The 12,564-nt window shown below is 56.2% G+C and overlaps 1 protein-coding gene across 4 annotated transcripts in view; it reads left to right on the top strand.

Moving 5' to 3' along the window:
• Nucleotides 1-11,778, top strand: part of Pacsin2 (protein kinase C and casein kinase substrate in neurons 2) — a 113,041-nt gene extending 101,263 nt beyond the window's left edge. For 2 of the 4 annotated variants that reach the window (XM_046429341.2, XM_046429342.2), the window contains exons 6-11: nt 81-256; nt 2,326-2,446; nt 4,659-4,780; nt 6,996-7,136; nt 7,679-7,875; nt 10,135-11,778. In XM_046429341.2, the coding sequence (XP_046285297.1) occupies nt 81-256; nt 2,326-2,446; nt 4,659-4,780; nt 6,996-7,136; nt 7,679-7,875; nt 10,135-10,247 (870 nt within the window). In that variant the 3' untranslated portion in view covers nt 10,248-11,778. The remainder of the gene's footprint in view (nt 1-80; nt 257-2,325; nt 2,447-4,658; nt 4,781-6,995; nt 7,137-7,678; nt 7,876-10,134) is intronic. The other 2 variants (XM_046429343.2, XM_058574290.1) reach the window with 2 other exon arrangements.
• Nucleotides 11,779-12,564: the final 786 nt, after the last annotated feature.

Raw genomic sequence — 12,564 nt, 5'->3', positions numbered from 1 at the left:
TGGGGGCCTGAGAAGCTACCCAGCAGGTGGGGTGAATGGAAAGGAAATGAACACCTTCTTGTGCCTGGGTTTTCATTTAGACCAAAGAGAAGTATGAGAAGGCCCTGAAGGAGCTGGACCAGGGCACTCCCCAGTACATGGAGAACATGGAGCAGGTGTTCGAGCAGTGCCAGCAGTTTGAGGAGAAGCGGCTGCGCTTCTTCCGGGAGGTTATGCTAGAGGTTCAGAAGCACCTGGACCTGTCAAACGTGGCTGGGTAAGTTTCCCTTCTGCTGGAAAAGACAGGGGAGTTGCTGGGGAGCGGAACTCGGGTGCTGTGCTGCAGGCCTGGGGGCAGTGTCAGCCAGAGGACTCCCACTGCAGCCCTGAGCCCAGGGTCCCTCGTGCCAAGCCCCTCTGCAGCACTGCCAGCCAGCACCTTGCGCTTCTGGGCAGGAAGGGGCCATAGCTGTGATCAGCCGCAGCTGGGGGTCTGATTTGCCCCTGGACGTGAGTCCCATGTTTTCCAGGCTGGGCGTCCCCTGTCTCTGGACAGGCTCAGGCTGAAGTCCCTCATGAGGTCCTCTCACCCTTGCTGTCTACTCCCCTTCACAGGGGTCCTAGACCTCCTGGGGAGGCTCAGACCCCTCAAGGCTTGGTTCTGAACTGTGACACGGGATCTATGACGTCTCTCCTGGGCCCTCCTTGTCTTTGGTCAGAACTCCAGACTTCCTGGGGCATTGAAAGAGTTCTACTTTTGTCATTCATCTAACAGAGCCATTAAGAGAGAAATCAGAGGTCAAGATCTGTTTATAGGAAATTATATTCTCCTTGTTATCTTCTTCATTTTAAAAAAAAGAAAAACAACAATTATTGTATAGCCAACCTGCCACCATGCAATTAATCTTCATGACATCCTTGAAAAGTACACAGCACTGTCCCTGTCTTGTTGATAAGGACATGGTAGATAAGGGTTAATGACCTGTCAGGCCAGGGGAGTGGGTGTGTCCTTCTCTCTGCATGTGGGGTCACCTCTGCCTCATATGTGATTAACCTCAGACTGCAGCCAGGTGTGTGCATCTTGACTCCCTGTCTTCCAAGCCACTGGGTGAGGTGGCCAGTTGCATCCTAGGGCTGCTGTAACAGTTCCAAAATTTTGGTGGCTTGAAAACTGGAGATGTTTGTCACCTGACAGTTCTGGAGGCCAGAAGTCCAAAATCAAGGTGTAGGTTATGCCACACTTCCTCCAGGGCAGATCCTTCCCACCTCTTCCAGCTCCTGGTGTCTGCCAGAATCCTTAGCTTCGTCAGCTTCTGACCACATCACTCTAGGCCTCCTGGTCTTCTCTCCATGCCTGTGTCATCATGTCACCTTCCTTCTGTATCTATCCAAATTCCTCCTTTTAAAAGAACACCTGTCTTTATTTATTGATTGATTGATTGAGCTGGGAATTGAACTCAAGGGCACTCGACCACTGAGCCACATCTCCAGCACAATTTTGTATTTTATTTAGAGACAGGGTCTCACTGAGTTGCTGAGGTGGCTTTGAACTCGCGGTCCTCCTACCACTGCTCCCCCAAGCAGCTGGGATTACAGGTGTGGGCCGCCAAGCCCAGCCCTTATTGGGGGTCTTAATGTTCTCGTTTGAACTTGCTTACATCTAGTAAGACCCTGTTTTCAATCAGGTCAAATTTAGAGATCCTGGAACTAGGACTCCAGTGTGTCTTTATTAGAGGACAAACTCAATCCTTAACAGAGGGCGACATGCCTGCTTAACAGAGGAAATGAAGGCCCAGAGAAGGGGGCTGACTTGCCAGCGACGCAGATTATGAGTGAAAATACCAGCTCCAGCTCTGACCTTGGCTCTTGCTTCCTGGAGTGACCAGAGCAAGGCCCCAGGGTGCAGTGGGCATGTCCTGCCTCTCAATCGGCCTTCAGACTGGACTGTCTTTGCACTCTGCTAACCACCAGCTTTCTGAGGGCCATGGGGGAGGGGGGCTTTTGGCACTCTCCAGTTGCCGCTCCCTCCCCTCAGTGTGCCCCAGTGCAACCGCACAGTGGTGCCCGCACAGCCCATGAGTGCCATCTGACCCGGAGCGAGGCTCACTGCCTGCCTTCTGCTCTGATCCACCGTCATTTGTTGGAAGCAAGCTGTGGTGGGTGGTTGTCCCCATCTGTGCATGTGACAGCCAGCAGCCTTCGCCTACCAGGGAGAGCACTCCTGAACCACTGGGAAATCAACTCATGCTGGCTACGAGACCTGGGGGCCTGCTGCAGCTGGCACTGGGTGGGAGAGTGGTGGCCGGCCCCATGTCCCACAGCACCGTGCTGCTTTCTCTGATTTAGTTACAAAACCATTTACCGGGACTTGGAACAGAGCATCAAAGCTGCTGATGCAGTGGAGGACCTGAGGTGGTTCCGAGCCAATCACGGGCCTGGCATGGCCATGAACTGGCCACAGTTTGAGGTAAGAGGAGGCTGCGTTACCCCATCCTCCAAGGAGGGGACCTGGACCCATGGCCAGACTCTGTCAGCATTAGTCCTGGTTATTAGGCAGCCTTCTTGGGTGGCTATGGTATGGACCAGGTTTAGTCCCAGGTGCCCCAGGCAATACTGAAGACCTTCTGAGTCTCTAGGGATAGTGCAAGGTAGGGACATTGACTGTCACTTGCTGACCACTGGCACTCCCTTCCTGCTGCTGTTCCCACAGCTGCAAGGACATAGGGGACCTCCTGTCCTGCCCCTTCCTCCAGGGTTGGCTGGGAGGGCAGCAGCCACAGTGTCCCCTGGCCTCCCTGCAGTGGGCACCCTCCCTCTCCTAGCCTCCCGTCTGTGGGCTGAGCCTTCCAGGGTCTTTACATCACAAACCCCAGGGCCTGGGGAACTTGGGTGATGGTTGCATAGAAGGCAGTGGCCAGAAGTCCTGCCACCCCGTTCCCTGAAAGAGGGCGAGCCCCTCCTTGTGGCAGGCCTAGCCCATGGTGTCAGCCACGTCCCTGTGCGCTGGGAGGCTCTCTGACTCGCTTGGCTCCTGCCTCACCGTGTTGCAGCCGTGGGGTGAGCGAGCCACTTGCCCTCATGTGGCTCAGTTTCCTGAATGTGAGATGGGAATGACAACCTGGGGTGGTGGGGCGGTGACCTGGTCCTGCTGGGTTATGGGCTCGACTCTGGTCCCTGAATGTTGGCACTGGAGAATGCCAAAAGCCACCTCCCCCATGGCCCTTGGAAAAGCCAGGGCCACTACACACGGTCCCTTCTCAGTCTGCACTAGGGTCCGACCTCACCCTGTGCTTCTAGTCTCTGGACTTTCACACGGTATCTCCAAGTGCCAGGGTGGGGCCCCTGGGGCTGAGCTCTTCCCACCTGCCCAGCAGAGGCTGCAGAGCAGGCTGTGCCCCTTCTAGGAGGCTTTGGGGTTAGTAGGGGCCAGCCCTTGAGTGCAGGTGGCCCTGGAGGGGACAGGCAGTCTCCCCTCCCCTGACAGCCCCCTGGGAGGAAGTGTGAGCTGGAGTCTGGGCACTGTTTGGCATTCAGCCCACAGTGGTGCTGCTCCTCCAGTGGCCTGGGACACTGTTGTTGGAAGCAACAACAGTGGGATTCTTCTGTGTCCCTCAGAGATGCCCGTTAATATCAAGAGGGGAACTGAGGGAGGAATATCTGACAGACTGTCTCCCTGGAGAGGTGTCCTGGCCAGAGCCTGTGGGTTCCCTGTCCCCGTGCTCTCTGGGCACACATCTGCCACTAGCAACAGACTGCTTTTCTTTTCTCTAATGAAGTTATTTGCTTTTGCTTTTCATGCCACCAGGATGAAGTAAGTCTGATTTATGACTAACTCATGGCTTGCCCAACCCCCTGTGGTGTGTCTCACCCAGCTCGACCCTGGGGGCGGGGGGTACCCCAGCTCTGTGGCAGAACAATTGATGCCCCTTTGTGTCAGGGCTGTTAGCTGCTGGCCCTCCTTCCAAAATCACTTGATGCCAATCCCATCAGCCTTTGGAAGCCACCCAGGCAAGATGGGCTTATATTCAGAGGTCTCTGTAAGGAACAGTGAGGTTCCAGCTGAGCATTTGGTTAGGAGAGTAATTAATAAACAAGGTAGCCCACTGGGCTGCCCCCTTTGTCGTGCCGTAGTCAGCCTTGGTCTTGTTTGCAGTGCAGGGTTGAATGTCCCCACTTGGCAGGGTTGCTCAGACCTCTGCAGAAGTTAGTGTGTAAGTGGGAAGGCTCCTCGGCACCTCAGGACAAGGCCATGTGTCCCAGTCAGGTCCCCAGAGCACTGGCTCCCTACATCCCTGGGAGGCTTGGGACACCTGGCAAGGCAGACCAGAAGCTGAAAGAATGGTGCAGGAAGGAGTGGGAAGTGCCAGGGCTAGGTACTCGAGTCAGCCCTGGTTCGGTCTGCACCCCACACCTGTGTCGGGACAAGTGTGCTCGTCCCAGGAGGTGGGCTAGGCCCTGTGGTTATAGGGTGCCGACCTCCAAGCCCTGTAAACAGTAAGGATGGGCTCAGGTCGCTTGGCCCACAGGTGGGTGCTGGGGAGCCCGAGATCACAAGGGAGGTCACAAGGGAGGCCGGCAGCCATAATGGCAGATGTCACTGATGCACAGGGCTGATCACTGTCCTGCTAGATAGATGTTTAGACCTCTGACTGGTTCTCTCCCTGACCCCTTATGCCCAGGAGTGGTCTGCAGATCTGAATCGAACTCTCAGCCGGAGGGAGAAGAAGAAGGCCGCTGATGGCATCACCCTGACAGGCATCAACCAGACAGGCGACCCGTCTATGCAGAGCAAGCCCAGCAGGTGAGTGCCAGGAACGGGCTCAGTCCACAAGAGGCCACCTGTGGGAGGGATCTCCTGGGCCATCTGCCTGGTCCCTCGGTGGCACCAGCTTATTCAGCTGAAGGAGTCCTTGGTGGTAGAGGGACCCTAGAGGAAGGGTCCTCCACCCCCAGACATCTTTCCTGAAGCCCCCCTGGCTCCTGAGGACTGGGCAGTGTCTCAATAAGATTGTCTTGCTGCCTGGTGCTGGAGCTGCTGAAAGTTCACAGGGAAGAACTGGGCGATCATGTCCCCAGGGAACGGCCGTATGTGGACGTGGCAGGTAGTGGTAGCGCATGCTCGAGTCCTCCAGCAGGTCAGGGGCTGTCAGGGTGGATGTTTCCTTCCCACGCTCTGTACAGGTGCCAGTTGAGGGAGCGGCAGGGGACCCTCTAGTGTCCCCTTTTTAAACTACCTTCTTGCTGACAACATTGGTTATTCCTGGGTCAGGTTTTTTCTAAAAATTAGTTGTTTAGGCCAGGCGCTGTGGCCTGTAATCCCAGTGCCCATAAGGCTGAGGCAGGAGGATCATGAGTAGTTCAAAGCCAGTCTCAGCAAAAGTGAGGCAATAAGCAACTCGGTGAAACCCTGTCTCTAAAAAATAAAAATAAAAAGGGGCTGGGGATGGGGCTCAGTGGTTGAGTGACCCTGGGTTCAATCCCAGTACCAAAAAGAAAGAAAGAAAGAGAGTTGGCTGCACAGTTGTTAGGTGCTTCTGGAAAGCGTGTGTGCTATAGAAGGCCTATTGCAGGACTTGCCCAGAGGCCGCTCTGTAACACTTAGTCACCTTGTGACTGGGTCTTCCCAGGAAGACTCAGCCAAGCACGTGGCCTGCCTGTCGCCCTGGGCACTGTGCCCACAGGCTCCCAGCAGATGTGCCTGGTCTTCGCTCAGCCGCTGTGCACGTGGTCTGGGCAGATGGGCTCGGCAGTGAGCACTGGCTAGAGAGCAGGCCTGCCCTGTGTGCTGGGGCAGAGGGTAGGAAGGAGGCCCGCAGGCTCCTGGCTGGCCAGAGACACTGTACCAATGTGGGTGCCGGCGTCAAGCCCCCAGAAGAGTCTGCAGAGAAAGGTGCCAAGGAGAGCCGCCGTCCCGTGGTCTCACCCCGTGCTCCATGCCAGACTGGACCCCATGAGGCAGTGGCTGCCATTCAGGCCATTCGGTGGCATCCGAGGTATTTCCTTGCCTCCCTTTCCCAGCTGTGGGATGATGGATGCTCAGACAAGTTCCTGTTCCCAAAAGCAGTGTTGCCCAGTAGAGGGGCAGGACGTCAGCCCAGAGTTATTTGGTGGGCATCCACCACCTTTTTTTTTTTTTTTTAGTTGAATTTCTTTTAGTCCTAGATGGACACAATACCCTTGTTTTATTTATTTATTTTTATGTGGTGCTGAGGATGGAACCCAGGGCCTTGCACTTGCTGGGCAAGCACTCTACCGCTGAGGCCCAGCCCAGCCCACCCAGTGCTTAGCACCCTGCAGCCTCTTCATCTCACCCCCCTCACTTCCAGTCTCTCTGGTCCCCACGCTGGGCCTGTCACACAGAAGAGCAGATAGAGTTGTGAGAGCGGATCGTCTCCCACAACACTAGAGAGACCCTTCGCGCTTCCTGGAAAGGGTTGCAGAGGAGCCTTTGGTCCTGACTCTGGAAGCTCCAGCCCCAAGAGAACCAGGAAGCTGCCGCTAAGCCTTTTAGTAGTGAAAGGAGGAGGCCTCTGAAAAGTCCTGACCACACGGCACGCAGAGCTCAGGAACCATCGGTGTGATCTGGGGCTGGAGAGCTGGAGAGCTCAGAATGGCCCCTGCCAGGCTGTCGTCCTCCCAGGAAGGCCCACTGACTCTGCCCCTTTGGATTGGCCCCATGTGGGAACAGGGGGAGGGGAAGAATGTGGAGAAGCCCCGAGCCAAGAGCAAGTCAGATGCCAGCTGTGGCCCATTGCCCCCCACCCCTAGGGCCTCTGCACATCGATGCTTCCAGGTGGAAGGAAGGAAGGTGGGCATCCGGTTGTCTCTAGACTCTTGAAGTGTTTTGAACAGCTGAGGTTTGACCGCGTGTTTTGCTAAAATAACCATTTTTGTCCACATGACATATTCCTCCTCCTCTGTACGAGGAACTAGTTTGTCCTGGAAGGGCTGCGCTGTGATCCTGTCGCTGGGAGTCATCAGGACCCTTGGCAGGCCCCAGCTGGGGTCCCTGAAAGCTCTGTCTCTCCCCATAGCAACCTTAGTGTCCTGAACAACCCCGCCCAGTCTGCGCAGTCACAGTCCAGCTACAACCCCTTTGAGGACGAGGACGACACGGGCAGCACCGTCAGTGAGAAGGAGGACACTAAGGCCAAAAAGTTGGTGAACACACGTCTCCCTCTGGTCTCCGCCTCGCTCGCTCTGTCTCCCTTTCTCTCTGTCAAGGTTCTCTTGGGGTCTCCGCCGCTCGGCACTCCAGCAATGCATGAGGCCTGCAGGAGGTGGGCGCCTGCCGCTCTGCACGCCAGGCCCCTGCTGGCCGTGGACGGTCTCTGGCTTCTCCACTTCTGGGGAGGGCACAGCTAACGCTCTTTGGTTGCTTTTTCTCATCCTGCATTAACCCTTCAAGGCCCTGGCACCACTGCCACAGGAACACAGGCTGTGCTGGGGACCTGCTGGAACAGGCCCAAGTCTGCCTCTGCAGCCACTGATGTGGGGCGTCTCTGGCCCCACTGTTGGGGGCTCAGGACGAGTGCGAAGGGCATGAATTCTCACAGGGATCTGGCTCCACCCAGGCTAGTACGCCAGAGGGAGCTGTGCCCCCTGAGGAGCCCTCAGCCCAAGGGGCAGAGGCCCTGAGTGGGGGCCTCAGTCCTTTGCCATCCCCATGCTGAGGGCCCTGTGGCCACCTCTGTTACAGCGTGAGCAGCTATGAGAAGACCCAGAGCTACCCCACTGACTGGTCCGATGACGAGTCCAACAACCCCTTCTCTTCCACGGATGCCAACGGGGACTCCAACCCGTTCGACGAGGACACCACCTCAGGGACAGAAGTGCGAGTCCGGGCGCTCTATGACTACGAGGGTCAGGAGCACGACGAGCTGAGCTTCAAGGCCGGTGGGTGCTGGTCCTCCCTGCCGCCTCCCCTCCGTCCCCGCTGGGTGCCAAATCTCAGAAGACAGCCAAGTGCCTTCGTTTCTCTCCCAGGAGGCCCGCCCTTGCTGGCCACTGGCTAGTCATGCCGGACCCGCTACTGGCCTGAGCAGCAGGCCTCGCTCCCTCTGCGCAGCACAGCAGCCCACAGGCCCTGAGGGAAGCCTCGTCTCCCCAGGCCCCATCTGCCAGGCTTTGCCCAAAACCCAGAGGGGTCTCTGACCCCATCATCACCCCTCTGCAGCCATGGTGCGCGCTCCTTGCCACGGGCAGTCGGGGCCCTGTTCGCGTGTGCTCTGCTGCACGTTTTCCATCCTGCTCTCTTTAATGCTGGCAGCATTTCACCAAAATGGGCCTGGGTTTGGTGAGCACTCCCTCAGAGCCCGCCCAGGAGGTTCCTTCCCTTGCCCTGCACCTCCCTAAAGCCAGAGCCACCCTTCCAAGAAGAGGGAGGCCAGGCTGGAGCTCAGCAGCAGGGCGGGGTGTGTGCCCCTCAGGCCCCACCTGTGGAGAGGCTAGGTGCCCGTCCCCTCCCCTAACAGCCAGGCTCCTGACCCTCCTTCCCCGGGGCGCTCAGTAAGGCCAGCCAGCTGCCCCAAACGCCTGTGCCCAGCACTGGTCATCAGGCATCTCTGGCCTGCTGTAGATTTTTCTTTCCTGTGGTGCTGGGAACCTAACCCAGGTCCTGCACGTGTTAGTCAAGTGTTCTACCACCAGGTAGTCGCGTGCCTGGCCCTAGAAGTGTTTTATGTACCTTTAAGCCATCTTCATCCACTTTTCTGATTTCAGTGATCCTTGTGGTCACTCACTACTTCGTTGTTTTATTTACTTTTAACTTCTAATCATTTTTGCACCGTACGTATTGGACTTGGCAGCAGTTTTATAGATTTCAAATGTGTCCTCCAGCTGTGAGTAAATTGTCAAAAAAGAAACGCTGATGGGAATGAGTGTTCTCTAGCCACCAGCCGCACTCCTTCGCTTTCCTGCCCATCTCTTGTGGTTTTGCTTTTTTTTACCATGGAAAGCAGTGCCCTACCTGGGTTCTGTCCGCCCCGTGCAGCGTCACCCTCCAGCAGCCTCCGCACGGACATGGGGAGCAGCTGGAGCTGGGCAGCTGCCTCTAAGTGCAGCCGCTGTGAGGGCTGGACCGTAGGCCGGAGGGGCAGGGGAGGCTGGCAGCTCATTGTGGACACAGACTCACGTATTTCCAGCCCATTTTGTGGGAGCCCTGCTGCAGGGGTGGCAGGGCAGTGGGAGTTCGAGAGCACAGCCAGCACCAGCCTCACTACCTCCCGGGCCCTGCGTGTTGAGTGCATGGGCGCACGGCACCTTCCCTCCACAGACAGCAGATACCCCGAGAACAGGAGCTGCACACGACGGCAGACGGCAGCCCCAGCTTGAGCTTTCCACCCACTGCTTGCAGCTGATGACACCTGGGGTCCAGGCTGCTCTGCTTGCCCTAGCTGGCAAACATGGGACCTGGGACTCTGCCCCAGTGCCACCTCCCATCCCAGCTCCCATCGCCACACCATGGACCTTATTCCCCATCTCTCTGAGCTGGGCTCTGTCCATTTCTCTCATCTCTGTGTCTCTCCCTCCAGCAAGGCTGGGCCTGGAGCTGGGGCTTCTTCAGGTTGGAATAAACAAAAGATAAGTGAAGCCACACTAATGCACAGAGCCACAGGGAGGTTCCAGAATGAAGCCTGTGACTTCCGTCTCAGCATGTAGAGGAGGATTGACAGATGTCATCTTGCACGAGCCAGGTGCTTGGGAGGGAATGACAGGTCTGAGTCATACATGATCTCTGGCCTCCCATAACCTGGAGAGTGGCAAGGACAGCGATCAACAGAGACCCAGAGACCATGGCCTCAAGAGCTAGATGAGATAGGAAGAGCTGGCTGTCTGGGATTCAGGAAGGGATTCAGCATTGAGAGCCTGGACTGTGAGGAACAGGGGACTGGCAGGAAGGCAGAGGCCAGGCTGGTAGTATTCGGCTCTGTAGCATCTTTGGGGATTATTATAGCAACTAAGAGCCGGGTGCTGCAGGGTCACTATGTGAGAGCTGTTTTCTTTAGATCCTGGGCTCCTGGGACTAAAGAAACATTAGAGAAATAACCAGGCCCACTGCCCCTCCACCCAGAAGCACCCTTCACAAGCTCTCCTGCAGCCAGTATCAGGTCAGTGTCACCCACCCTCTAAGACCACTCCCTCTTTGTTTTGCAGGAGATGAGCTGACGAAGATAGAGGACGAGGATGAGCAGGGCTGGTGCAAAGGACGCTTGGACAGCGGGCAAGTTGGCCTGTACCCAGCCAACTACGTCGAGGCCATCCAGTGACAGGCTGTGAGCAGGCTGGTGGAGGGATGGAAATGGCTGGCCCTGAGCTCCGCTAGCCTAGGCCTGGGCAGCAGCACCTCGGGTGCCCCAGCAGCCATGTGGCATCCACTCCACCTGCAAAAGATGGTTTCTTGGCCTCCTGGTGTCATTTGAAGGCAGACAAGCTGATCGTTTCCCCTGGGACTCAGCCCCTTTCCAAGTGCATCTGGGGAGGACTGGGCACAGGCAGATGCAGCATGGAGAGCCAGGCCCCTCCCTGCCCGCTAGCTCTGTTGGCTTATCATGGATCTGTCTATTCTTGACCTCGCCTCCTCCAAGTCAATGGTGGTTACACTGATTCTTGCTCCACTGATTATTTTCCCTGATGAGTCCCATAACTGTAAGTTTAATGAACAAACTTACATGCCAATTTCTGAGTAAAGATTTTGAGGTTTTTAATTTAAAGGCTATGTACAGTTATACTTTTTTATACGCCTGTTCTTCCATTCATTTGTACATAAGTGATGGTGAGACTGAGCCGCACCGTTCTGTTCTCAAGGACACAGTACCTCCATTTCCATGCCATGCTGCTCATCAGCCAGACCTCTTCCTGGGCAGGTGCAGGACCACAGTCCTGAGACAGGGAGTGCCCTTGGCAGACACCTGGCAGAAAGGTGGGGGGCATGCGTGGTGAGGTTTCAATACAGAGTGCGCACTGCAGAGAGAACCTTTTGAAGAACTCCCCAGAGTCGCCATATTTAAAAATTATTTTCATTCTGTTGCTTAAAACTTTACTCTTGTACAAATTAACATTCTATCAGTGATTGGGAAGGTTAAAACATTAAAAGGTTAGCTTTTCAGGCAGATGCATCTGTAGATTAAGATGCTTTATATTGGACTGCCATGTCTTGCTGTATATCTGTATATATTATTTGATATTCAGAGAATCTAAAGAGTTCACCTAGTGTTTAAATGAGGTTTAATAGCTTCTGAACGTGGGTGTCATTATAAACTGCTTGAAGCCTGAGGTGACCACCTGGGGTGTGGCTGACTGGCTGGCTGGACCTCCTCTGGACTCTGAGGCGGCCCTGGCCTCTGGCTGAGGCTGTCCTCACTGGCCAACTGTGGCTCCAGCGCCTTGACAGGCCCCAGTTCCGCCTCCCTGCAGGGCGCTGTGCAGGCTCCGCCACAGAGCTGGTTGGACTTGCAGGCTGTGCAGACCTGTATGTTTCTCAGGAGCTAAGGGAGGCTGGGTCTCACCGAGTGCACAGTTCCCTTCGAAGTCCCAGTGGTGGGCGGAGGGGAAGGTGCAGGAAGGCCTTGGTCTTGCTGCCTGAGCGGCCCAGCAAGCTGTGCACTTGCTCAGTGTTCACAGCCACGCGGGTCTTGCTTGGAAAGTGGGTGCGTCTGTGTGTCACGCAGCTTCCCAGCAGAAACCCTTGTGCCTGTGCTGCAGAGTTACCAAAAACTGTTGTCTTTGATTTTTAGGAGTTCCTTTAAATGTACAGTATTTTAGAGCAAAATCAATAAACAGTCGATCTCATGCTTCCCAGAGGCCTCTGCTGTGCATCTACCTCCCGCTTGCGTCAGTGGTTTTCCCAGGGTCATTGGCTTTGGAACTGGACCAGATCCAGGGCACAGGGCCTCTGCCCAAGGGGTGTTCCACTGCCCCCGACAAACCAGAGGTTGGGGTGGGCATCTGCCTAGCATTTACCTCTCCACAGGCCCTCACAGCAGCAAGGCCAGTGATCACTCGCCCCCCCATAGCTGTCCTCAGAACATCTTTTCCTGAGCACCTACTGTGCGTTGGTCCTTGTGCTCCACTTTGTATTTATATCGCCTGCAAACAAGTCCTCAAACAGCCCCATGGTGGGACTGAGTCCCTGTTCCATTTTACAGAGGAACAGCAGAAGCTCCCAGAGCCAGATCTGCCCCAGGAGGGCTGAGGCACTCAGCAAAACCCCAGGGCCCACCCTTCCACTGGGCTGGGTAGAGTGGGGAGGTGGGCTGACCTGGGCAGCACCTACTGGTGTGAAGTGGGGCAGGGGAGGGGCGAGGGTCGCCACACCCACACTCACCAAGCCCTGCGAGGCTGCCCAGCCAAACAACCCTCTGGCCATGGGGCTCTCCCAGAGGAGCCACCTAAAGGGGGGCAGCAGGTGGCACCTCTGCCCCGTGCTAGACCCATTCTTACGGCCACCCCACCGCACATGGACATGTGGTGGTGCCTAGGCCTACTGCCCTGTCCTGCTCTGCTCTTAGGGGCAAACTTGGGAAGCCCACCTCTTCTCCGGGCCTCTGTTCCCAGGCAGAAGGATGTTGGCCTTCCCCCTTGGAG

Source organism: Marmota monax, unplaced genomic scaffold (genome assembly GCF_021218885.2).
Source record: "Marmota monax isolate L192 unplaced genomic scaffold, Marmota_monax_Labrador192_F-V1.1 WCK01_AAM20220418_F8-fsc00051, whole genome shotgun sequence".
NCBI classification, from domain to species: domain Eukaryota; kingdom Metazoa; phylum Chordata; class Mammalia; order Rodentia; family Sciuridae; genus Marmota; species Marmota monax.
This window is presented reverse-complemented; position numbering and strand designations above follow the sequence as displayed.